Source organism: Phymastichus coffea, unplaced genomic scaffold, assembly GCF_024137745.1.
Source record: "Phymastichus coffea isolate CEN01 unplaced genomic scaffold, Cenicafe_Pcof_1.1 PCOF00045, whole genome shotgun sequence".
Taxonomy (NCBI): domain Eukaryota; kingdom Metazoa; phylum Arthropoda; class Insecta; order Hymenoptera; family Eulophidae; genus Phymastichus; species Phymastichus coffea.
The window spans coordinates 1,114,667-1,139,814 of record NW_026706856.1 but is presented as its reverse complement, the minus strand read 5'-3'; the positions used below and the strand labels follow the sequence as shown (position 1 = coordinate 1,139,814).

The following is a 25,148-nucleotide window of genomic DNA, read 5'->3' as shown; positions in this document are numbered from 1 at the left end:
AGAAGAGAAATTTTTTTACAAGTTTTAATTGTTTTTTACGTATTTGCTTTCATTTACAATTTTATTAATGAACAATAAAAATCTAACGGTCATTTCGTAAGCATAAAGTATTGTATCTCAATTATTATTACATTATAAAATCGCGCATAATGTTTTTTTTCCCTAATTAATTATCTTACAATGACCAAAATATAAGAGAGTAGAACATTTATTATTAAGTTGTAATACTATACATTGAAATACTGTAAACGTACTATAAAAGTAATTAAAGTGCAAACCTTTGCCAATACGGCTGAGTTCGTTTCGCACAGATATCGTTTCTACACGATTTGATTCAATACGTATTTTTTAATTATTTTTATTTGATATAATTTTCATATGATTGAACAGAATGAATAAAATAATATTTATTAGAACAGAAGATACTGTTAAACATGAAAACTTTTCACAGCAAATTCGATTGGAAAACAATTATCTAAAAGTATTCTACCTAAAATGTCTACTGGAATAGATGAATATTTGAAAGAATTAAACGTTTGAAATTCTGCCTATTATAGAAAAATCATTGAATTTACATCACATCATGTAGCATATTTCATTCCAATAAATCATTTGTTAATTTTTCCGTAGAAAGGTACAATATCAGGTATATCATGTTTTTCTATTATTTTATTTTTTGTATTTAATAGAACAGGATTATGTTAAATAAACAAAAGTTTTAAATGTATGTAGAATTAAATCGTGTAAAATTGATATCCCGGCCGCAAATACCGTTAAAATTTTCTTATTGCTTTCTATTATTATTTGCAAATTTATATATTAAGAAAAAGTTATTTAGATTTTATAAAATTGACAGATTGATAAGAACGCTTATTGCTTTTAATAAATTAAAATCACAAATAAGCACACAAAATAAGAATGACTGGAGTAATATTCATTGAAATGTTCTGTAATATGAAAATATTGAATTTTCTTAAAATTGTTATTTTCAGTTTTCGTTTACTAAATCTGAAATAAATAAAAATGGTAATGTAGAAATGGTTTATAATTCTATCATATTCATTAATTACCAATGACATGGAATAAAAAAATTATTTTAATTTATCTCCAACTATAAATGGTGTAAACACTGTTAACAAAAATTTCTTTAATTTAATCATTATTACCCTGTCTACGATTATGTCGAACGTGTTTTCGTCTTTTGAAACAAGTTGCACAGCATTTCTCGCGAACAATTGATGATGCATCGCACATTCGACGGTAAGCTGAGCACATCCATGATGGATTAATACTATCTTTGCATCCTAAAAAATGTTCATTTATTACTTTATAAAAGATAAAAATTTCGAACGTTTATTTGTAATGTTCATCAATATGCCTGATCAAAAAGATGATTTCAGATTGAAACCATGAATATTCAATAAGCTTATTGTAAAAAACTTTATGATATTTATCCTTCTTAACTTATTGAATATATGTTATTTATACTATTTTTTTAATGATATTTCCTAGTGAAAATACTCTGATACAAAACTCACCAATTTTTTCGTCTGGACACTGTTTCTTGTGATGGCAGCGTCTAACTTCCAGTGGTTTTCTTTCAGGATTACAATCCATAGAGGGTGAGCTAGTCTGCCTGTCTTGACAAGTGACGTCACGTAGCTTTTGACCCGACTTTGTACTACAAGTCGCATTACAAACGCCCCATTTACCTAGAAATAATTATTACGAATCAGTTAAATACGTAAAGGGTATCGCATATGTAGCAAAATCCGATCAAAAAATTGAAACTAAATTTTGAGCCCATATTGGTAAATTATTTTATTTTTCTATCAAGTTTCATAGTTTTTAATTGAATTGTGAAAGAAATGGAAAATTACTTTTCATGAAAAAAAAAACAAAATAAATAATAGATTTAGAATAAAATTAAATTCACTAACCAACATTACATATTATATTAATTAGTTTTCTATCATTATAAATGAATGAAAAATATACGATTTTTAAATACCGTCTTAAATATACTATATGATTAATATTATAATAAAACACACTCAGTTCAAGATAGGTCCCTACTATGTACTCTGCAAGAGTACTCAACTGCTTGCATAAGTTTTTATTATAAACGTAGTAATTATTCTTATTACTGATAAGTAATTTTTTTTAAATATACAATCGAAATAAAGTATCATTCTCTGAATTTGAACTAGACTTATCATTACAAAGTATTTAATAATGCTCATATAAAACTAACAAAATTGCTAAAAGTACTTAGATATTCCAGCGTCGTCAATATTATTTGTTTTTTATTATTATTTTTTTGTTCATTATTGATTATAGTTTCCTTATAGATGTTGATGATGATTAATAATTTAATAAAAGATCTGAATTAAAATAAAATACACTTACCAGTCACCCACTTGCCAGACTTACATTCCTCCATATCAGAGGGTTTAGTTTCGATACCGCACATGCCGGACTCATTGACAATCGAGCAAGACACTTTTCTCGTTCTCTTGCCACTGATGCATTGACTCCATTTGGACACTTGCCATTTGGGCTTGGCGTTGTAATCAGAGTTATCGATGGGGCCGTCAACGTCAACAACATTATCAAACTCAAGAATCTCGGTACTGTCAAGAGTCGTCGAATCAGTAGCCTCGCTAACATTGTAAAATGCAGTATTTTTTTCGTCAGTGGCAATCATAATGATGGGTGCCTCGGTGCTTACTGTCTCGCACAAAGGCAACTCTGGGCAAGGCTCAACTTCTTCCGGTCTCGCATTTTCATCACAATCATGATCGGGTAGTGCAAGTTCTGGCTGATCTTCACCACGACTTGCTGATACGCACATTACCGAGCGCTTTCGTAGCGCCCCCTCACCACATATTACTGGACACATTTGCCATGGACCAAACCACCATCTGCAAAAGCATTTTGTTTGATTACTTTTTGTATAGTTTAAAAGTTCAATCTATATGACAATTAAATAAATGTAAAATACGAAAGGAAAAAATAAGTTAAAAGAATTGATTAATACAGCAATATTATTTTACACAAATAATACGTTCATATAGAAAACATACACAATACTTTTTTTTCTCATTATCTATACTTAATATCGATTCACCTCGCAGGACATGGTTTGACGTTGCACTCGCGGGTCATTAGTTCAGGTCTTTTAGTGCTATTACAGAATTTATCTTCAACAGTGCCACTCTTACTCTCATGGCAAACCGCGTGTGATGTCTGCATGCCGCCGCCACATGTTACCGTACAAAGGGACCAGTCGGAAAACACCCACGAGTACTCGGGTGCACGACCTTCGTCTTTTTTTGGCACAGTGTACTCGTATCGAAGTCCAAAGTTACGATAGTGTCCTCGGTATATCAACTGATGAATAAGAACATTTTTAGGTAACTGTCATACAAATATTTCATGAAATAATAAAATAAATCGATAGAGTTATTTATAATTATAAAATGTTGGATATGGATGCACATTTATTTTTGTTCTTCGAGTTAATGTAGCTATTTGATAAGTGAAACTTTATTTACTCACATATACAACGATGTCTTCCTTAATGGGTCCTGGTATCCTCACTTTCTCTTTATCTCGATCCCGTTCATATAAAGCTGGTGTACCAGCAACTTGGTACTCTCCGGCCAAGGTAATCTGCCTGTCCAAATAAGATTGAATACGTGCATGAACTTTTTTGTTTGTACTACTTATTTCAGTTTTTAGTGTCTCTTAATTTTCTTATGGCGGTCCTATAATGCTTTAATAAAATTGTTTTTGAAAGTCAGTAGTTAAATAAAGTTTGATATTACGAAACCAAATTGCTAGTCGAAATTTAATTTATTTAATGTTAAGATAGTTTTGTTTATGTGTGGTAAAATAGTTTCATTCAAAGATATAAATACCGTTTCCCATTCAAGAAATACTCGTCCAAACCAGGTCGACCGATGCCAATATAATTTTTACTATTACCAATCTCTTCAATTTTAATATTCCGGGAACCTTCAGGAATCACTACCACTTCTCTGTATCCAGGACCTTCGTTTTTATCATATAAACCACGTATGGTAACGCATTGCGTGCCATCGCCATGACATATTCCACATCGATCTTCCGTCGCGTCTGAGTCAACTGCCCAGTCACATCCAACTTTCTGCAATCACTCAACTACATTTAAATAACTTTTTCAGAAGGATTATATGAGAAAAGAATTGTTGTTTAACAATTCCATTTATTTGAAGAAACTTGTGATAGTAATTAAAAAGAAAAAAGATTGAGAAGAACTCTGACGCTATTCTTTTGAACTGTAATTTATGTACACGATAGGATAAGAATTTAAGTTTACCCTGCATATACCAGCGATGCACATGTCTCTCGTGCCGACATTGCAAGGTGTTCCATCGAGCGCTGCCTCGCCCCATGGTACGATCACGCTCTCTTCCGTGTCTGTGCAGTAAAGCTCGCAAGGTTCAGCTTTAATGAAAAAATAAACAGGATATAAATGAATTTGTTGCATTCGACTTAGAAATGATTGACTTAGTTCAATGTCCAATTATGATTAATTTTTGTTAGAAACGTGTTGTTAACGGTAATCAATTTTATTTTATATTTTGATTAATTAAACGAAATTTTAATTTAAGCGGCAATTAAAAGAAAATTGTATACCGTAAAAGTTTTACAGAAGTGTAACATTACTCTTCTTAGTATTTTGACTTAACTGAGTCTACTCTTACTTAATTCGAGTATAGTTTTACTCATCTTGAATAATCATTACTCAAATCAAGTATGCCTGATTATGCATTTAAAAAAATTTTAATATCAAATTAATTATTTTTAACGATAGTTCAATCTAATCTTTTAAAATCAAGTAATTTTTCAATATGAATGTGAACAAGTAACTAAATAGTTTTTTGTGAGAACTATTATCGAGGAATTTAATCTGAGTAAAAATTTTTGGCTGTCAAATATAAACTTACTTTGATCAAAATATGGCAACCAAGTATAGTTCTTGCCCTTGTATTCGACACCGTTGTAATTCGTGCACTGTACACTTCGAAAACTAGGCTGCCCTTCAGGGCAGGCTTCTGTATTGCAAATCTTGTAACGGCGTCTCTTGCCAATACAGAACTTGCCGCCGTTAGCTGGTTCAGGATGATCGCATTTACGCTCTACGATTGAGACGCCCGCACCGCAACTGCGTGAACACCCACTCCAGGCACCCCATTCTCCCCAGCCACCATCGATCTGCTGGGGACGATCAACTATTGGCACGCATTCTTGATTCTGACACCACTGTAAAAATTAAAAATTAATTATCTGTTTTTCATTTTTTTTTAAACTTTGAACATTATTTATTTATATCAATGTTTTTGATCAATTAAAAATCGTTATTCCAAAAATTATTTATAAATTTACAAATTTGTCTTAACAAACCATATGTTTTCCGCAATGAGTACCAGGAGCGGCAGGATGTAACATTGTGGTACAAACTCCATCAACTACGCACCATAATTTTGAACAAATCTGAAAATATAATTAATTTTATCATGACTAAAAAGTAAACGTTCTTGGATAAAACAAAATGGGCTTTCTCACTTCTTCCAATGGCGAACAAACTGATGCTTCCCTAACAGCAAACTGAAGTCTGCACTGATGTTCAGCATTGTACATAGCTCCTGGTGGCAAATCCGGATAAGCATAGTCATTGTCAGCTGGTTCATCTTCAAGGCATTCTCCTTTTCCCTGACTAAAAAGTTGTCAATTAAAAGTTAATGAATAAAAGATTTAACATTAATTAAGTTTCCGTTATTTTGAAACATAGTTTGTTTTCAAATCATAACCCCGTAAAATGTTGAACTAGGAACTGATTACGTTGAAACATGATTTTAAATTAAAAAAAAATACGGCTCAGGATTTCTTCAATTACATTAGTATGTACCAAACGCGCTGCGACGTACTCTAAGAAATTCGTGATGTCCCTTCTTGAACATCTCGACCAAGCAACGCCAACGGTATCGGCCTCGAATGTAGGAGTCATGACATGTAGTTTGTCGCCGTCTCTCTTACTACATCCAATTTTTTCAGTGTCGTGATACATACCAAAACTGAAAAATTAATTAAGAAAAAATTCAAATATAGTGTAATGATACTAATGATATCATATATTGTTTCTCAGAGACTTAATCGTAAATCATTGACAGCTAATAAGACTCGGTTCATCTGAAAATATTTGCATGACATGTGGGGGCATATTGTTATTGAAAAATAACATATCAATAAATTACAGAAAATTAAACTAGAGATAAAACATCGAGCCAATTAAACATTGATAACTTACTTGTGACCAAGCTCATGGGTAATAGTATGAGCGAGAGTAATTCCATTGTCTTCATTGACGCTACAGCTACGATCGGGCTGACACATACCTGCAACGTGAGCCACACCAAGAGTGCTGCAAGGGGTATTTGCCCTGGAGCAAATGTCTTCTCTTGTGACCAAAATAGCGACGTCGTGATGGTTCGGATGAGAATCGTCAGGGGGATTCAATTTCTGCTGCCACTTGCAGAAGTTGTACAATGTTTTGTCCGCATTTATTGTTATGTTAAGTCCCTGCTGAAAATTATAGGTCCATGTGCATATTTAAGTCTTTGCTTTTTTCTTCCCCTTTTTCTAACTCGAATGTTCTCTTTAAAATTTATATCTCTATGAAAATCTCTCGGCAAAACAGTAGCATATTCTACAGTCGGATTACATTTTTAAACAACTAACTCTTTTCTACAAATCTACAAGATACGTAAGCAGAAAAATTGGAAGAAGAAATTTACGAAATGATAAATTTGATTTTTGTAAAATCAAATACTATTAATACAAAAATAATATTTTTGTAAAATCAAATACTCTATATATTGAAGATGAAAAATTACTTGAGCACGTGGTTATTATTGAATCTGACTGATGAAAAAATGCATGCATATCAATTATCACATTACAAATACTGGGTGTAATCTGCAGCCAATGCGCGATAAGCACCCACATCGCGCTCGACGGGTAACAATGACTAAAATTCCAAAAGCACCGCAATTGATCTACCTAACTGATAGCGAAGTAGCGCAAGTAATTATCGGTATGGCATCACATGAACAGAGAGCTACGCTTACAGTGACAGCATAATCGCATCAGTTTGATGAAAGAGCAAGGTGTGCAGGGCTAATACTGTACCTACCTCGGCCTCGTCCTCTTCCATCAGAATAATCCTAACAACGACGACATTGATGAAATTGCCAATGGTTGGGTCAAGGTAAAGGGCCGACACCATGTTCATGATGGTCAGTAAGTACGTTTCAACATCACCATCCTGATGGAAAGCCATCATAGTCGTGTCCGCGACTACTAGTGCCTCCACGTGACGTGGTCGACTGACCGAACGTTTGGCTCGCTGACGTCGCCTACCGCGCCCCTGCACCTGCACTAGTCCTGGTTGCGTTTGCCATTCAAGTAGTGTTTCCATAAGCCGTCGAGGTTCTGAAATGTATTTTGAATAATCAGCGACGATCTATATGAAAACTATGCTCTAAAAAAATGAAATGAATCTGAAAGAACATAAAATTTCCGAACAAATGCAGTTATGAAAAACTTCAATTTCCATTTTACAAACAATGTTAATGGGCTATGTACAAACTAACTTCTATTTTATATTTATAAGTTTTCGATCCAGTTCATTTAAGTATGTTTAAAGTTCATTTATTCTTCAAAATAATTATGGAACGGTTTCATATGCATGGTCGACAGTAATCTAAATTATTTCTGAATTGTTCGTTTTTTCGTTTTCAATTCAAGGAAAATGTACAAGAAATGGAATAGACTGCATTAAGTCAAGAAGTATTAAGGCGAAAGTTAGGATGAGAAAAAGAAAAACTTAGATTCTACTGATTTATCGCAGATTAGCCAACAGTGGTTTGTCAGTTTGATAAATTGCCTTATAGACTTGATTAGAGAAGAGTGAGAAGAGATGAAACCCATAAAAATATTATTAATTAAATAAACAACTTTGTGCTGCTGTGAATTCTAACTTCAGTAAGATTAAATAGATCTTATTTATTTCCATTAACTAGGAATGTTTGATTTTTCTGTAATTAAAAAGTAAATCACGTGTACTTTGCTTTCTCATAACATACATCTTGTAATAGATAAAAAGCATAGCATGGCATAATATTCAAAGCAAATACTGAGTGAAAATCCGTTTGTTTATGTTTTTTAACCAAATTTCTTTTTCATCGCTTACATATAACAATAGCTTTGAGTTTCTTAAAAATCCATATACGTTATTCATAGTACCTTTTTTCAATTGTAAATATCTTATATTGAATCTAAAAACCATATTATACGTAGCATAGATGACGTAAAGCAATTAATTAGTAAAGTTATATGAAAACTGAATGGTAGAATAAAAAATGCTGCCAATGGTTCTGGCGAAATTTTTCTTCTGGAGGTAAGAGAAGCGTTTTTTTATTAATTTACATTCAACAAAATAAAGACTTTCTCACACGTGTATCTACTAATTTTATTTTTCGACACTCCGTGCGTGAAGTCGATGAATTGAGCATGCTTAAAATTTCATTCCACATGCGTCGAATATAAAACCCTTGCTTCACTCGAGCGCAAACGTCCACACGAGGCTGAATTTATTTCTTCAAATTGGTATCGAAATGTACTATATAGACCAAAATAAATTTTATTTCTTCAAAACTTTAGGCATCGACTGCATATTTTGTGTATATATAAAGGTTAATGTTTGCCTCGTTGTTTCAATTAATACATAAACAATACATAAACAACAATTGTTAATAACTTATATTGTTAATTATTATTGTTATTATGACGTCAAGAACTACGTTCATATAAACATGCTGCAGAAGCAATCTGAGTGCCCGTACGATATGAATGAACTTTGTTCCCTATAGTCAACAGCATGTAGGCTTATTCTCTAACATATAAAGAAAAATGATTGTACAGGTATAATAAGGAAAAGGGAATAAAAATTATGAAAAAAAAGAAAATAACACCTGAATAATACCATCTAGAATTTACCTTATTCGAATTCTTACTAAAAAGGAGAATAATGAAAAGTGATGTTTCTATTGATTGTGATTGGTTAGTTGGAGATAGAGTTTATGACATACAATTGGCTTATGTGGATATGACGTAATGATTTGATACGAGATTTTGAAATTTTAATAAATGTTGTACAATTTGACAAGTATTTAGAGCGCACAGCGCGTACAGTGACTACTAGTACTTGAAAAAAGAAATGTTATTTTGAAGCGTGATATTTTAAGCTAGATATATATCACGGAATTTATTGTGCCACGACTCATTTCAGCTACTTTCATAGAATTTAAAATAACTTATCATTTTTATAAAATAATTATAGCAATTTGCTCGTGGTAGATCTATATAAAACATTTATTTTACTTTAAGATTTTTTTTTAAATAGCTATACATTTTTTTCTAATTTTCTTCAAAACTATTTTTTCACCTACATTCCAATGTTTTTGAACATATGAATAATGTTTCATTAAAATCCATCCAATAATATTGATAATATTGATTAATAAAACTCATATACGTGTGCATATTCTCACAGCAAAACGTCCTAAAAATATGACTTTCATTTTTCCATGATTTCTAACAAAAAACATAGATATAAACTTTTCTTTAATTATATGCAGTTTTAGATTATAAAAAGTCATGATTATAGCATTAAATGACAAAAAAAGTAAAACTGTATAGAATAATAGAAAAATAAACAATTTGCAAAATAAAACGAAAATTTTAGAGTATTATAACGATGCGTACGCAAATAGCCGTCGCATCTGAATTTTTCCCTTTCCAATTAAATTAGGCATTAGAAATTATGAAATAACATTTTTTGAACTTGAATATTTTGATTTCAATAATATATCAAAACTAATTTTGGCCTCTCAAAACCTCTTATCGAGTTTTCGCTCCAGAGCTTAGTTTAAGCAGAAAATAGAAAAAAATAAAAAAATATTTTAATTTTAATGAATACATATTATTTAGCGAACTTTTATTATAAGAAATTAATCTACGAATTTATACAACATGGCGTGCGAGATAACAAGTATCGCTCTATTTTTATTATATTTTATTATTAGATAATTATTGATAACTGTATTTTGCGGCGAATTTAATTATAATATTGATTGTTAATATAAGTAGTGTATAAGTTATGTATTGGTCGATTATGGTTGTTCCAACTTCAATTAATTAATAATTACGAAATTTTTAATTAATCTTGGTTCCGAATGATACTTGAAGAGCCATCTTACGAGCTAAGGCCTGTACCCTTGGGTCCGCGCTCTCAATTTTTTCCACGCCCCCGCTCCAATCAGGGCCCAAAAATCCAATGAGGAAAATCAGAAGAAACAAACTGACCAATTAACACATCATTGCCTGCTCCACTCTTCCCAAAACCGAGAGGCTGAGAGAGGGACTCATCACCCACACACCCACCTAATATAAAAAAGGCTGCACAAGACCCAGAGTTCAAGTTCAAGTCCTAAAGGTTATTAGAGAAAGTTCAAGTTATTAGAGAAGTGCTAGAAAAGTAGTTGAAGTTGCAGTTGCAGTTGTTCCCGTAGTTGTCAGCACAAGAATAAGTCAACCAAGAAGTAAAGCAGCCAAGAAGACAAGAAAATCAAGAGAAGATTGAAGGAAGCACGGGAGTCCGTAAACCAAGAGTCCAGACGAGAAGAAGTGAACGAAAGAGCCAAGCCGCCAAGCAGCAAAGTAGCAGAACAGATAAAATAAAAATAAGATCGACCAATACAGAATAAAGACTCGCAAATTAACAGTGTCAAGTTTTCAATAAAAAAGAGTAAGCAATCAAAATTTTTATTTTTTTCAACTTATCTATCTCTCCTCTCTTTTAGAAGTAGGTCGCAAATCAAAAATTTTCCCTTTGTCGTATTTGGAGCAGAAGCACAGGTTTAGTGTCACTGTCCCCTTCGCTGTTAATAATTTTCGAATAGTGATCCCGCTAGTTTATGCGAGAAATCGCAGACTAGCAACAACAGAACCCTGAGACTGCGCCAAGCCTCAGGTGCACCTGAGATGTGCCGTTGCCACGACGTCACAATATTATTAAATGAAAATTTTATTACCAATACAGAAAGTGGCAGCTAATAATATAGCAATAAATATAGCATGTCACCTAATACGTTTATATGTATTAACTCTTAACTTGCACACCTCATTCTGGCCACGTAACTGCTCGGTGGGATAAATCTACCCCAGCCCAAAAAACATCGAATAAATCAGAGAATTTTAGAATTCCAACCTTTCACTACAAAAAAAATATTCAGGTTAACAATTTTTAATGTTACACACACTGAAAAAAATTGTTGAAAAAAAAAAATAAATTTTATTTATTGTTAAAAATTGTCTGGGGTAAATCTACCCCACATAGCAGTTAAGGGTTAAAGCATCTTTAGATTTTTAACTGCAAACTGTTTATAATTATTTAAATTTATTTTATGAACAAGAACAACGATAAACACTGAGCTTAATGTAAATTATGTCTTCGGATTGTGACTGTCTATCAAGGCGGATACTTCCGGATTGGCCGCGTTCGCTTATCCTTCAGGACTCCTTAGGTACAAAGGTAAAAGAATAAAATGCGGGTCTTGTTAAAAATACCCTATGTGAAGTGCTTTTCTTTTCGTACAGATGTAAAGGCTATTTGTAAGGGTGTCATTGCAATACTACAATAGAAAATGAAGTTTTTGCCTCCAGAAAATGGAAGATAATGAAGAAAAAGTAAGAATTATGTAGATGAAATAGTGATATAAGGGAATTTGGTCTGGAGGTCCAATAAAGATTCTCACCGCGGGTGCCGCAGTTTCTCTCGTGTTTCTTCTTTTTTTTACGGCGCGGTCGGCGCTGACGTGGCGCCTGTTCACTGCCGCGTGCTTTGCGGAACAGCAGGTGAGCCCGGTGATGCACCACCGCCTCCGGCGAACGATAGTGGCCCTCGTGCTCGCGACTTACCGGCTCCAACCAACTCTCACCGTGATCGCCGTGCAAGAAGCCCGTCTGTAACATCAACAACTTTGCTTGATACACATTCTTATAAAATATCTATTTTATCTACGCACTAATGCCTACAATTTGCTTTATATTTTTACTGTCAGTACCAATTAAATATTCACCTAAGCATATCCTATATGATCATTTTACTTTTTTATTTCAAATTAGTAATTATTTTATGATATTTATTCCTATTGTGCTGATTTCCGGTTTGTTATATTTTATACTTTTTTTCATTTGACTTTATTCAGCATTAACGAATATTAACTTTTCAAGCAATAATTTAAGTGAATAATTTATTTTCTTTTATACAAAAGGAATATCAGTATAATGCAAAAATCATAGTTGCTTTACATTCACTTATATATATCGCCAATATTAGCATGGTAGTTAAATTTATACGATATAAAAATCACAATAATATACATAACATACGTTATAAACATTAATTTATCGTAATGATTCAAGTGAATCTATGGGAAAATACTCTCATATTTATTTAAAGTATTGGAAAAATTTACTTGGCAAATTCTCGGCTTTATAAGAACTAGGCATTAGCGAAAACTGTTTGCACTCTGTGATTACGAATTAAACGGTTGGCACGATGATGCTTCGAGCACTTCGCGTTAACAGCCGCTTAACGCAGTCATTCGGCAAAACAACCAATATCGCGAACAGCTCTTGCTCGCTACATTCCCGCGTAGCTTTTGTCCACATCCCACATATCGACCCGCCGTAGATTCCTGGCTCGATGCCTTGCCAAAGAGGATTCCAATACGCTTCTATCGTTGCCCGTGAACAGCCGCATCCGCGGAAAAGAATGCAATGAAAGGTCTAATTATTCCAATTAAATAACTAATCTATGATTTCATGCATCTAAATATATTGATGTTAATGCCCTAAATTTCCTTTTCTAAACCGATATAATAATAGATAAGTACATATGTTACGTGAGAATTTGTATCTTTATAAGCTAAATGAAAAAGTGATTGAACGATCGCGGATTTGCAATACACCTCTTGCTTAAAAGAATCGGAACTCCTTGTTACTTTTCGTTATTCCCATATGCTACGTTGGTTTACATACTATACTTATATACGAAGTCACCGTGTCTTGCGATGCGAGCATACATAACACGTATAGTATAATAAATATACCGTTATTCAATTAACAAGTTTAGATAAAGATTAAAAAATAAATCTTCAAGCAAATTAAGCGACGGCTCAAAAATCCTTTGCTTGTCGCTCATTGTGAAAGAGAAAGAGGCTGACAGTATGAAAACAAAGGATCCAAAAATAGCCGGACGTGAGCTGCGAAATTAACACGCGGCAAGATGCCACAGCGCTGAAAGAGAGAGGGAGAGAGAGAGAGAGAGAGAGAGAGAGAGAGAGAGAGAGAGGGAGAGAGCAAGAAAAGTCGAAAGAGCAAAAATAAAAAAAAGAAGAGGAAGAGGAGGGTAAAACATTACGTGCATAAAGAGCCCGCAGCGCTCTCGCGGTTGTCGAGCGTGGAAAATCGCGGCGCCGGCACTAAGCGCCAGCCGGAGGCACCTTCCAAGAAAGGGAGAGCAAAACGAGAAACGCAGAAGGTAAATAAAAAAAAGTCCACGCTAAGGCCTTGTGTTTATGGCGTGAGGCCCCAACCTGGCGCCACGTGCTGCGTTTTATGCGCGTCCCGCGTTCCCGCATCGGGCTATTTCGTTTTTTTTTTCATCTTCATCCCGTAATACAAGAGCCGATAAGAGATCTTCTGAGTCAAGCTGCATTGCCTGTTACTATTAAATTCTCTGCAGATATACAAAAATCTCCTCTTCATTTTTTTTCTGAGCAAAAAATTTAAAGTTTAGAATATCATAACTTTGATTGTTATTTAAGAATAGCAGGGATTTTCTGGAAGTTTATTTTGTATTTGTTGATCATCATACATAGATGTACATTGTTATTTATTTGCAGTTTATTTTGAAAATATATTCTTTTATGATTGCCATAAATTAATTATTATGTTATTTTTGTGTGCTTTGAGAGACGAGACAAGTATATGTTATACATGCAAAGTCTTTTTATAGTTTATAATAAATTTTTAGGGAACTTTGATATTGTAAAATGGATGTCTCGACTTGCATGCGAATAGGATTTATGAAGCAGTGAAAAACATAAAATCTATACACATTGCTCGGACATTCATTCAAGAACCGCGAAGTTCAAATTAATTGATAAATAAAGTAGTACTTTATTCTATCCTCCCTATACTAATATTACTATTTCACACCAAAAAATGTTGCAACATGGTCAAGTATCAAATCCCAGTGAATGCAAATACACGTATATATATCTTACTTTACTTTGCATTTCTGATAACGGTAAATTATATCACATTATAGGGATTCTCCTGATTTTACATCATGATGTTCTAACTGTTTGATCAGTTCGAAAGATAATTACAAAAAGATAATTAATCTTCAATTAGATAAGTTTGTTTAACTATACGATATAATAATAATCGACATTTCCTTATTATCATTTATTTCCAAAATTATATATTAAAATAAATTCATTTTGTTGTCTAATATTAGTAAAAGATTAATAGTATTTTGTCTGATAAACATTCAAGATCAGAAGAATGGAAATGGCGAATATTGCCCTAGACGTAATTTATATTATTTTAATAGTGTATTATGTACAATAGCCAAGAGGGAATCAGTAAAATGAATGATAAAGGTCATTATTTTGAAATAATGAAATGTTTTATTAGACCTTTCTATTATAGAATGTGAAAGTTATAAAAATTTTCATGTTCTATCTCCTTGTCAGTTTATTACTTTACACTATCGACTCATTATTACGAAATTATGACACAATGTACGTGTCATTCTACTCAACATGAACGCTTGAATGAAAAGTAAATATGAATGAAATACACACGTAGTAGAAGTAAAACAAGGCTTTCATAAATAGAATCGAATAAAAAATCATAAAAGTTTGTAAATAATACTCAAGTCTGGCGGTGAAGAAGTAAAATAAAAATCAAATAAAATAGAAATCTATGATAGAAGGGAAACGAAACCAACATGAAACGAGACGTAGTTAGTCAAAGTAGAGATACCGCTATTATCCTGTGAAACAGACGTCTGCATGTGTATATGTGTGAGTCAAGCATTAGCATAATGCGAAGCCGCCAAGCGTACAGTCCAGAGGCTGTATCTCTTCTTTTTTTCTCTTTGCTGACCGAGAAGTCTGAATGGATCTGTCTAGCTTTTCAAGAGATCTTTCGCGGATTGTATAATGCCTGAATATATTACGACGTTTATAATTATTGATCTCGAGCCGCAGACATTCTTGACGGCACGGTAAGTATAATTGATGTTTTTCTTTGATATTAGGTCGCACCTTTGAATCTGAATAATTCTTCGTTTGAAAGTTCTACTATAGATTCAATATTTAAAAAAACATAAAAAACATTTCATTGCTTTAACACTTTTTCGTAGAGATTTGCACATTTATTAATATCTTGAATAGAATTGATATACCAATGACTCAAATCTCTAGTACTCGTTCAAAATTGTGTGAAAAACACTCATCATATTAGTATGCTGTGATTTTTCTTTTTTTCATTTTTAAATCGACCTGAGGGATTCGGAGGGTAATGTCTTTCCCGTTAAAATGAGCTCCCGCGGGGTTCTATCCGATGTTTTTTAACCGAGTTACGGCGTTTTTTGTAAAAAGCAACCTTTTTTTCCAATCCTCAATTACTTCGACTTGCGTACGTTTTGGAAAAAAATGCCAAAGAGAAAAAAGTTTCATTTTGTGTCCAAGAATACGAAAATAAAGTCAAAATAAAGAAATAGAGAAAAAAATTTTTTTCAGTTTTTTAGCGCATTAAAAAAATAAAGGAATTTAACTTTTTTTTTACGCTTAGTTTTAAAATGTCTAGGGACGTAGTAAATTACAAGAAAACTAATACTAAGCGTAAAAAAAAGTTAAATTCCTTTATTTTTTTAATGCGCTAAAAAACCGAAAAAAAATTTTTTCAATATTTCTTTATTTTGACTTTATTTTCGTATTCTTGGACACAAAATGAAACTTTTTTCTCTTTGGCATTTTTTTCCAAAACGTACGCAAGTCGAAGTAATTGAGGATTGGAAAAAAAGGTTGCTTTTTACAAAAAAACGCCGTAACTCGGTTAAAAAACATCGGATAGAACCCCGCGGGAGCTCATTTTAAAGGGAAAGACATTACCCTCCGAACCCCTCAGGTCGATTTGCCCTCCACCGCCTGGTTCTAAATTGGCATTGATTTAAGTCGCGGTTAAAAAAATTTCAATTTTTTTAATCAGTTTTTTTACTGTAAAAAACACATATTTTCATTTTTAAGTCTCTGCACGTCTTAAATGGAAGCTTTTGCAATTACCTTTAAAATGCCCTGCGGTTTTTTGCGATACGATGATTTCCGACCGAGATACAAAACTTTCAACTTTGCCTAATTTTGAGGTAAGCATGGCAAAAGTGATTGACGGGCAGTGTATGTCGAGAAAAATTTATATCGAAATATTATTAATTTAAAATCAAATCAAATTGTAAAAGATTTCAGTGGATTAAATCTATCATGGAAACCACTATAAAAAAATACGTCATGATATTTACCTTAATGGTAACGTAGAAATAATATCATTTTTATAATTTTGATGTAACATTTTCTTATAGTTATACAATGTCATCTATAAAATAACAAATAAATCATTCCCATTCACAGAAGAACATATACCTCATTTCTATTAAACAGAGGGCAAAGCAGAAAGGGACAAAAAGGGGCAAAAAAAAGGACACGGCTGAGGGGTCAAAAATCGATCCATATATACATACAATTTACAGTATTGTTACAATGAAGACTGGTGTGCGGACAATGGTACACGGTTTTCTTGTACACAAAAATTGTTATGCACAATAACATATAGTAAAAATTGATACACGCTGATTCATATGTTATTGTAATAGTTTTTATGTACAATAAAACCGTGCACAATTATCCTCACGCTCAATGATTTAGTAATAAACGCTTATACGAGTATACAGTTGAGATGTTGAGTTATTCTTTATGTTAAATAATTAAATAATCATAATTTAGTATAAAAAATAACTAAGGAATATTTAAAATATAATGTAAACTATAACTGGAAAGATCAATTAAACTCGTCAGTATTAAGCTATTGTACAATTATTTTTACCTTAAAATATATATCAATATTAAAAGATATTTTTTAACGTTAAAGAATACACAAATATAGATTTTAATTCCTGTATAATTTTTTGAACATAGAAAAATTGATAATCATAGCGCAAATCTGCATGATATGTCGTCCGGCTCTGGCAAGAATGACTTACAAACTTGTCTGATATACTTCCGACGATAAATTTACGTAGGAGTCTCGCTTTCCTTGCTATCCTGGAGCTTATATTCCAGCGGCGCCTCCTGAAATTCAACACGTGTACGGCGGGTTTGATACGCTTGAACCGCTTGAATAATAGAGAAAAGCATCGTGCAAGGAGATTTGCAATCATTCACAAACTGGAAATGCAATACGCATCCATGACAGAAAAGTCTTTTACTGGAAACGGTGGTCAACGCATTAATGCGAAATACATTTGGCTATTAAGGACGTTTTCTTGTAACAGTCAAGTTTAAAAATTTACTTTTGTGAAAATATTTGATTGAAAGCATTGTGTAAATTAAAAAACTTTCGAAGATGATACATAATAATTAGAATATAACTAAACTACAGGAAAATAGTGAAAACCTATAAATTATAGGATGCCATAAACTTTTGCACAGACTGTACCACTTTGTAGATATGCTATTAGTAGGGCAAAAAAATCTCGATAACTATAACTTTTAAATAGGCACCGGTACCCAAGCTTTTATTATAGAATTAGATACCTTATAATCACTAAAATAAGTTAATAGTTTTTAAAAAATCTAAATAAAATTGACATTGTAATCAAACGAAACGTACTGCGTAAATTATCTGAGCCTATCTAATCCATGTTGAGAAAGTAAATTTTGAAAAAGAATATCTCGATTTTGAATACCATTGCCAATGTTTAATTATTTTTCCACGTTATAGGTAACATAGAAAAAGGAAGTTATCTTCAAAGTTTACAAAATATCTATAAAAAAGTAATTTTCAAGAGAACATTCTTAAGAGCGAGGCGAATGATATTACATGCATATTATGAAAAATGATCATTTTTTCAGTATGCCGTACGCATTATATGTTGATACAAATACATTACATACATCAATATTATTGATTTATATACTTATATTTTACTTTCAAATATAGACTTAAAAATCAAGAAAGTATGCGTTCTATCATACAAAATTATTTGAATTAATAAATCTATTTTTTTATTGTTATCTGTGTTTGCGTTCAATTTCAGAATTAATAAATCTATTCAGTAAGTTATTACTAATTGATAGTATCTTTATCTTTGTTGTATTTCTGATTTTTCTTTTTCTTACAGGGAGACCACCAGACCAGTAAAGATTGATTTCGATGAAACTTTGAAAAAATATTGCTTAACAAATTTGAAGGCATCAATCTTTTAGCTTTACCTTACGATATATAGGCATTTTTGGAATTTACGGGGCATTATATTCAATAGATTGAAAATATGTTTTCATAATTGCTTGAGCAATTTTCTTGAGAATAGAGAACTAAGCAAAATTTTACTGCAGCATATAAATTTTAAAAGTTCATAAAAACTATTCGGCTGTGACAAATTGCTTATTTTCATTTTTATACAAGAATAACATTGGTGATATCGAGAAATTTGCGATTACAATATATTTTGAACTTAAGCATTATACTGAATAGTATTATTGAAGTGAAAAAAAGAGAAATTCATCATGCATGCGCAGAGATGGATCACAATTATTGAAAATATTTAATTAAATATATTTCAATTAAAATGTACTGAAAGCCTAATTGAGTGGAATATAAAAAGGTAATGTATGTATAAAAAATTCTATAAGAGAAAGCGAGAGAGAACTGGTAACAATAACATGCCTATGCATAACATAATCAGGATTATTAGAGTTGGAGTTTGATAAGCTAGAACTCGTTGAGTCCAGCAAACACGTGCAATGAGTAGCAGAAACTATATAGCCTTATACTTATATGTACATCGGGGTTTCCCTCTAGAGTATCTGCTTTTGGAGGATTAATTCTATTAGACAACCGCCTAACAATAAAATAAAACAAAGGTGAATCGTGGCAGCTTTTGATGAGTTTGATGGAAGCAACATTCGACAAGATATACATCATGATTCATACTGAGATTCATTAGTGAAAATGGAATTAGAAGAAATCAAAAATATATTACACCAGCTAAAAGTTCTTTTAAGCATAGAAGAATAAACGTTTACTATAAACAAAGAAAAATATACAGAGAGAGAGAGAGAGAGAGAGAGAGAGAGAGAGAGAGAGAGAGAGAGAGAGTGCAAAGATTCATATTTAAAACGCAAATTATTTCCTAACTCGAAATTTAAAAGACAATACCTTATTTGTCGAGATTAAATTCTTGAAAAATCGGAAATGATTTGTGAAAATTACAGTTTGTTTTTATTATCGGGTATAATAATTTAAAAGTATTGATTAAACTTTTTACTTTTGGTAATATGGTAATATGTATATTCACAATCATTCATATTTTAATATAATTATTCAACTTTTTTGAAATAAAAATTTAAATATAATTTTGAAATTTCAATATTAAATTTGCTCCCATAAAATAACAATACATTAAGTTTTCTTTGCAAGTGAAATTACATTATTAGCAAGATGTTAAGTAAAAACTTTAGATTAAAGAAACTTTATTCTTTTTCACGATAAAGGATTAAATTCATAATAAGTATACTTGAACTAATCTTATAGAAAGTTTTTCATGCTAATCTCAATTAAACGTTTTTGTTTCAAAGTGTTTCGTATTTTTGATCTAATCTCTTTCATAAATCCGAATAAATAAAACTTTGCAGCTGCACTACAGGTTAATTCAAATAATAAGCATCTATATATGAATATTGATTTTTCTAATTAATATGTAGTAACGGTCATAAATTTCCGAAAATTTTGTGGAAGAAAAGCTATTTTTTAAATTAGAATATCTCCGATTCTATTGATCGTAGAATGAAAATAAAAAAAAGCAAATTTAAGTAGTGGCAAAATACTAACTTTCTATGAGGTGCAAAAATTTTTGAAGTCATTTTTTCTATTATTTATAGTAACAAATTTGTCCTTAAACTCAATTTTCGACTACTATTCCTAGCCTCTCCCCCCCTCTCTCTCTCTTACAGCATGGACCCATCCGATCGCCAGTCGGCACTATTACAAGAGGCGGGATTTCTAGCTTTCGCTATACCAATGTGCGGGGCCGCCTCCCATGTCGGGTCCCATCCTATTGGCAGCCCAGCAGTGCCCACTGGTTTTAACGACTGAACCCTCCAGAATGGAGGCACATACTGGCGTGAAGAGGTCCCCTCTTAGTCACCTTTATCTCCCCATCTCGATTTGTATCTGCTGGAACCAGTCCGTCCGCCTCATTTTCTCTCGGGAGATACTCGTTTATAGAGCGCCCGTCTCGCGTTACCCATTTGAGATGAACCGCTTGTAGGTTATCCTTTATCTCGTTTATTGGTGGTTCTCGTTTATAGAGCCCCCATTCGTACCGCAGATCGGACTTGTTTCCGTGTTAATGTGCGTGATGAGTGGTTGAGCACATCAGCAAGTTACCACTGTCCTTGCGTCGACCGTGAGCCATTGCTTCCTATTGGCCGTGTCCGTTATAGCGTTGCTGCTCAGAGCATTGACGCAACGGACAACGTTGACACCGGGCACGATCGTGGACGTCGGAAGTTAGCATTTGTCCAGTGAAGAGTTCCCACTCACTGGACCCGCCCAGTAATATTATTATTATTATCATTATCATTATTATTATTATTATTATTCATTGTACATGTTGCTATTTTTGCACTATAAAACAATTATTATTTTTGTTGTTGTTGTTGTTTTTGATGTTCTTGTCAAAACCCAACAAGTATTATATTAATCATTTTTTTCAATTTTGGCCTAATGAAGGTGGATCTATTTAAACTGTCTTTTCAACCTTGAAATGACGTTGGGACCCCTAACTAGTAGAATCATTTTGAGCGTAAAATTTTTCGTTCTTTTCATTTCCGTAATCAAAATAAGGGTTTTCTACTAAAACGAAAAGTTGACCTTCATATGACCTTGAAAATGGAGTTTAAAGACAAATCTGTCACCATAACACACTTCCCTCTAAACCCTACAACTTTTGTAGTCACTCTTTTTCCAATTTCTGCAGTTCCAGACGAGTTATTCAAGTGAGAGTGTGTGCATTTAAAATGGGTAAGTCTACATATTACTTTTTGTCAGTGGTCACATGCAATCACTTGTACCTTTTTAAAAAAGCATCGTAGCGGAAAAGGTCGTAAGTAATAAATTTTAGGTTTTTCTTTTTCCAAGATCTTCCAATCTCTATTAGAATTTTTCACCTATCCCTGATGTTTCAAAAATACAAGTAATTGAAAAAATTAAAAAAACTTTGGAAAATTGACACATTTTAAAGTGATATAAATAATGGAAAAAATGACTACAAAAATTTCCGCACCTCATAGAAAGTTAACATTTTGCCACTATTTAAATTTGCTATATTTTTTTATTTTCATTTTACGATCAATAGAATTAGCTATATTCTTGTTTAAAGAATAACTTTTCTTCCACAAAATTTTCGGAAACTTATGACTGATACTGCATATTAAGTAATATTGAAGTTAAATTCATTAATATCTCGCTATGCAGCCTAAATGATAATTTATTTAAAATAATTTGTATCTATAGTACGATACAAATCCCTTACTCCTCTAAAATGCCTTCCTTCAAAGTATTTGGTAGATTAGTTTTACAGCAGCATGCCCAAAATAAAATGCTATATGTAAGCTATAATTTTGAAGCTATAAAGGTGTATACAATATTAGTAATATTTAATGTAATTTCACTGCTCTCTTACTCAAATAAGGTTGAGAGGCAAACACATAACTAAATAATGAAACTTTAAACGAATTTAAAAATTAAGACAAAGACTAGTACTATAAAGTAAAAATTACATACTCTTTATGAGAGACACAGAATGTTTGAAGAAAGTGCACTCAAGGACGTCTTGAGACAAAGTCGAGCCTAAGAGGTAGACAGCGCATAGTAAGGAAGCACTCTGTGCCGCTCAAGTGATGAGCGGCACAGAGCTTAGCTGTTCAAATAGGCATTTGTGCGTGTAAAGGCTGGGATATTCAAACGACGCTTAATAAATTGAGAATGTATAAAGTTGCAATAAAATGAAATTACCACTAAGTAGGTTTTCACTGTAGAAATGAAATTTACATTACTACATATCTATAAAAACGGAGTTAGCAAATTATGAAAAGGTAATTTTAGATACGATAACTTACCAAACCATTGCAGGCAGACAAGACAACACGGGAATCAGGCTGATCTCGAATAACACCTCGATAGTGACAATGATGTTTCTGAGGTACACGGTGATGTACTGCTCGTTTCCGCCTTTCAACAACCATATTTTGACTGATAAAGTCGCTAACCGGAAGTAGCTCAAGATGATACTCTTGACCTTCGATCGCCAGTCGGTAATGTACTGCATGATCATCATTTTGTTTTTGATGGTGATGAGTAACATTATATGATATTAACTCCCCATGTGCGGTCACCTTTCGTGGGTAGACGATCTCGTGTGAGTCGAAAAGCTCCTCATTTGTATAAAGTCCTAAAATATGTAAATTCGATGTTAATCCAGCATTTTGTTAATATGAAATAAAACATTATTTTTTAACCTTTATTCTTATATTAGTTGCCACGCGAGTATCGCTGGGTTAAGCCCTTACTTTTTACATTTATTTTATCCAATTGTTTTATAATCTGTATATACTATTATATATAGTAACAGTTGAAGATTTATTGTATTTATTTAATTTTGAAACAAAAACGATTTTATTTAGAGATATGTTAACAAAGTAAGACGGCAATATTGCTACTACGAGTGATGTCAGAAGCAACAACAAATAATAAAATAAATTATTGAAATGATTAATCTTAGAATTAAAAAAAATATTTTGATCATTTTCAATTGATCTACGTTTCTTTCATATAGTTAAAAATCTCATGACATTCAAATAGTTTTACTATCACTCTATACTGTTATAACAAAGTATATTTATTCCATTTTTAAAAATTAACGAGTCGTCGACATTCAGCGTTGTGATTGGTTGATACTAAAAAAGAGCGCAAAATATTGAATTTCCGTATATTTTGACATATTTATTATATCTAGAAGAGTAAGATATATTTCAACAGCCAATTCAGTTATAAATAATTAATATGGATAACAATCGACAAGAATGAAAATATGCCGTTTATAAATCGATTTAAGAATGTTCACGGGTGTTTTCAACGAACAATAAGTGCGAATTCTTTGTTTATTCATTAATGAATAACGATGGATGTAATATACTTCAAATAGCATGATTTATTCGTGCCCCTTATAATCTCCAAGTAGACATGTTAATAGGTTCAAATAGTACGGAAAAATATAGAAAAAATAGTGTGCCAAATTACACTAGAATCATTAAAAAAGTCAAATTCGGAAAAGTACATCTTCATAAGAATGTAAGAAGATTCATAAATATCGTTTTAGTAAAATAAGTATCGAGAAGGATATTCGCTATAAATCTTGTCATATCTGCCTATGATGTACGTTCCTAATTATATTCAGATTACATGAAGCATCCATTTCTCGCATTTACACTCACGCCTGCGCGTACGCCCGTATACATATAGGGGTGCTTGCATTATCAGCTCACCCGTATACCCACATCCAAATTGAATTAAAAATCAACATTTAAAAATATTGTCAATTACACCAAGTATACACCAAGTAAGCTTATACCAAGCTATATATATCGTTACTTCGTGATAGAGTTCAATATGATATTTGGAAAAAAGAAAATTATGGCAACTTTTCAGCGAAAACTATTTTTATTAATATACAAAGTTAGTTGAGTAGATGAATCTCTTATTCACCATAAAAATGTGTGATTTTTCTGTCGATATATGTAAAAATATTGGTTTAGATGTAATTAAAAATAAAAAAAAGACAAATGAAATAAGTAAAATTTCTGTACTATTTCCAAACTCAATCAATAAACTTATTCTTAATAAGATATATATGTATATTATGGAATATATATGAGGTGGATACTATCAAGAAATCTTGCATATATCTTCTGGCTTATTATTTAAAAAAATGAAATATTAAAAGAATATATTTTCTTTTTTACATAATTACTGCAACTTTGATGTATTTATTTCAATAAAAAATGTATTTCATTTACACAAAAAAAAATTATTAGCAATTTTTTTAAATTCAAAATGAGTAGATAAATTAAACCAGAAAAAAAAGTTTGTAGTGATGTAAATTAAATATTCATACATTCGCATGCATGATGTACGTATATGTCATCTTCTCTATTGACCGATTATAGGAACAAGAAGTTCATTGGTCATTACGGTGTATCAGACCACGGATGGACGCTTCGTCTATGATTAGGCGGATTCGCTTCGTGAATCTCCCGTGAGACGCCATGGTTAACGTATTTTCTTCTGCGCACGGCTGCAAACTTGGCGCGTCCTTTTACAAACCTGCTCACCGACTACGAGCTGCTATAGTCCATATTCGCAGTCTCGTAATTCGAGCTCTTCAAGGAGACGGGTTCGCATTCAGAGGCACCGAGCAACATCATCATCGAGTTTGCAGAGTCCTCACCGTGACTTGAGGGAAGTAGGAAAAGAAGGAATTCCATGAAGAAGACTATTGGCCGTCATCACGCCACAAAAATCTAAATTAAGTGCCTCGTATTCGGCGCGTCCTGTTTCAATTCGTA

General features: G+C 32.3%; 1 protein-coding gene across 2 annotated transcripts in view; it reads right to left on the bottom strand.

The window, feature by feature from the left end:
* Positions 1 to 25,148, bottom strand: part of LOC131664714 (A disintegrin and metalloproteinase with thrombospondin motifs 7-like) — a 40,247-nt gene continuing 15,099 nt past the window's right edge. Inside the window, exons 3-17 of one of the 2 annotated variants that reach the window (XM_058936014.1) lie at positions 22,644 to 22,975; positions 11,925 to 12,132; positions 7,241 to 7,539; positions 6,356 to 6,630; positions 5,976 to 6,122; positions 5,614 to 5,764; positions 5,452 to 5,541; positions 4,995 to 5,310; positions 4,364 to 4,491; positions 3,924 to 4,171; positions 3,562 to 3,679; positions 3,131 to 3,393; positions 2,410 to 2,924; positions 1,539 to 1,712; positions 1 to 1,304 (exon numbers count right to left, since the gene is read on the bottom strand). In XM_058936014.1, coding sequence (XP_058791997.1) covers positions 1,153 to 1,304; positions 1,539 to 1,712; positions 2,410 to 2,924; positions 3,131 to 3,393; positions 3,562 to 3,679; positions 3,924 to 4,171; positions 4,364 to 4,491; positions 4,995 to 5,310; positions 5,452 to 5,541; positions 5,614 to 5,764; positions 5,976 to 6,122; positions 6,356 to 6,630; positions 7,241 to 7,539; positions 11,925 to 12,132; positions 22,644 to 22,975 — 3,416 coding nt within the window. In that variant the 3' untranslated portion in view covers positions 1 to 1,152. The remainder of the gene's footprint in view (positions 1,305 to 1,538; positions 1,713 to 2,409; positions 2,925 to 3,130; positions 3,394 to 3,561; positions 3,680 to 3,923; positions 4,172 to 4,363; positions 4,492 to 4,994; positions 5,311 to 5,451; positions 5,542 to 5,613; positions 5,765 to 5,975; positions 6,123 to 6,355; positions 6,631 to 7,240; positions 7,540 to 11,924; positions 12,133 to 22,643; positions 22,976 to 25,148) is intronic. The other variant, XM_058936015.1, reaches the window with a different exon arrangement.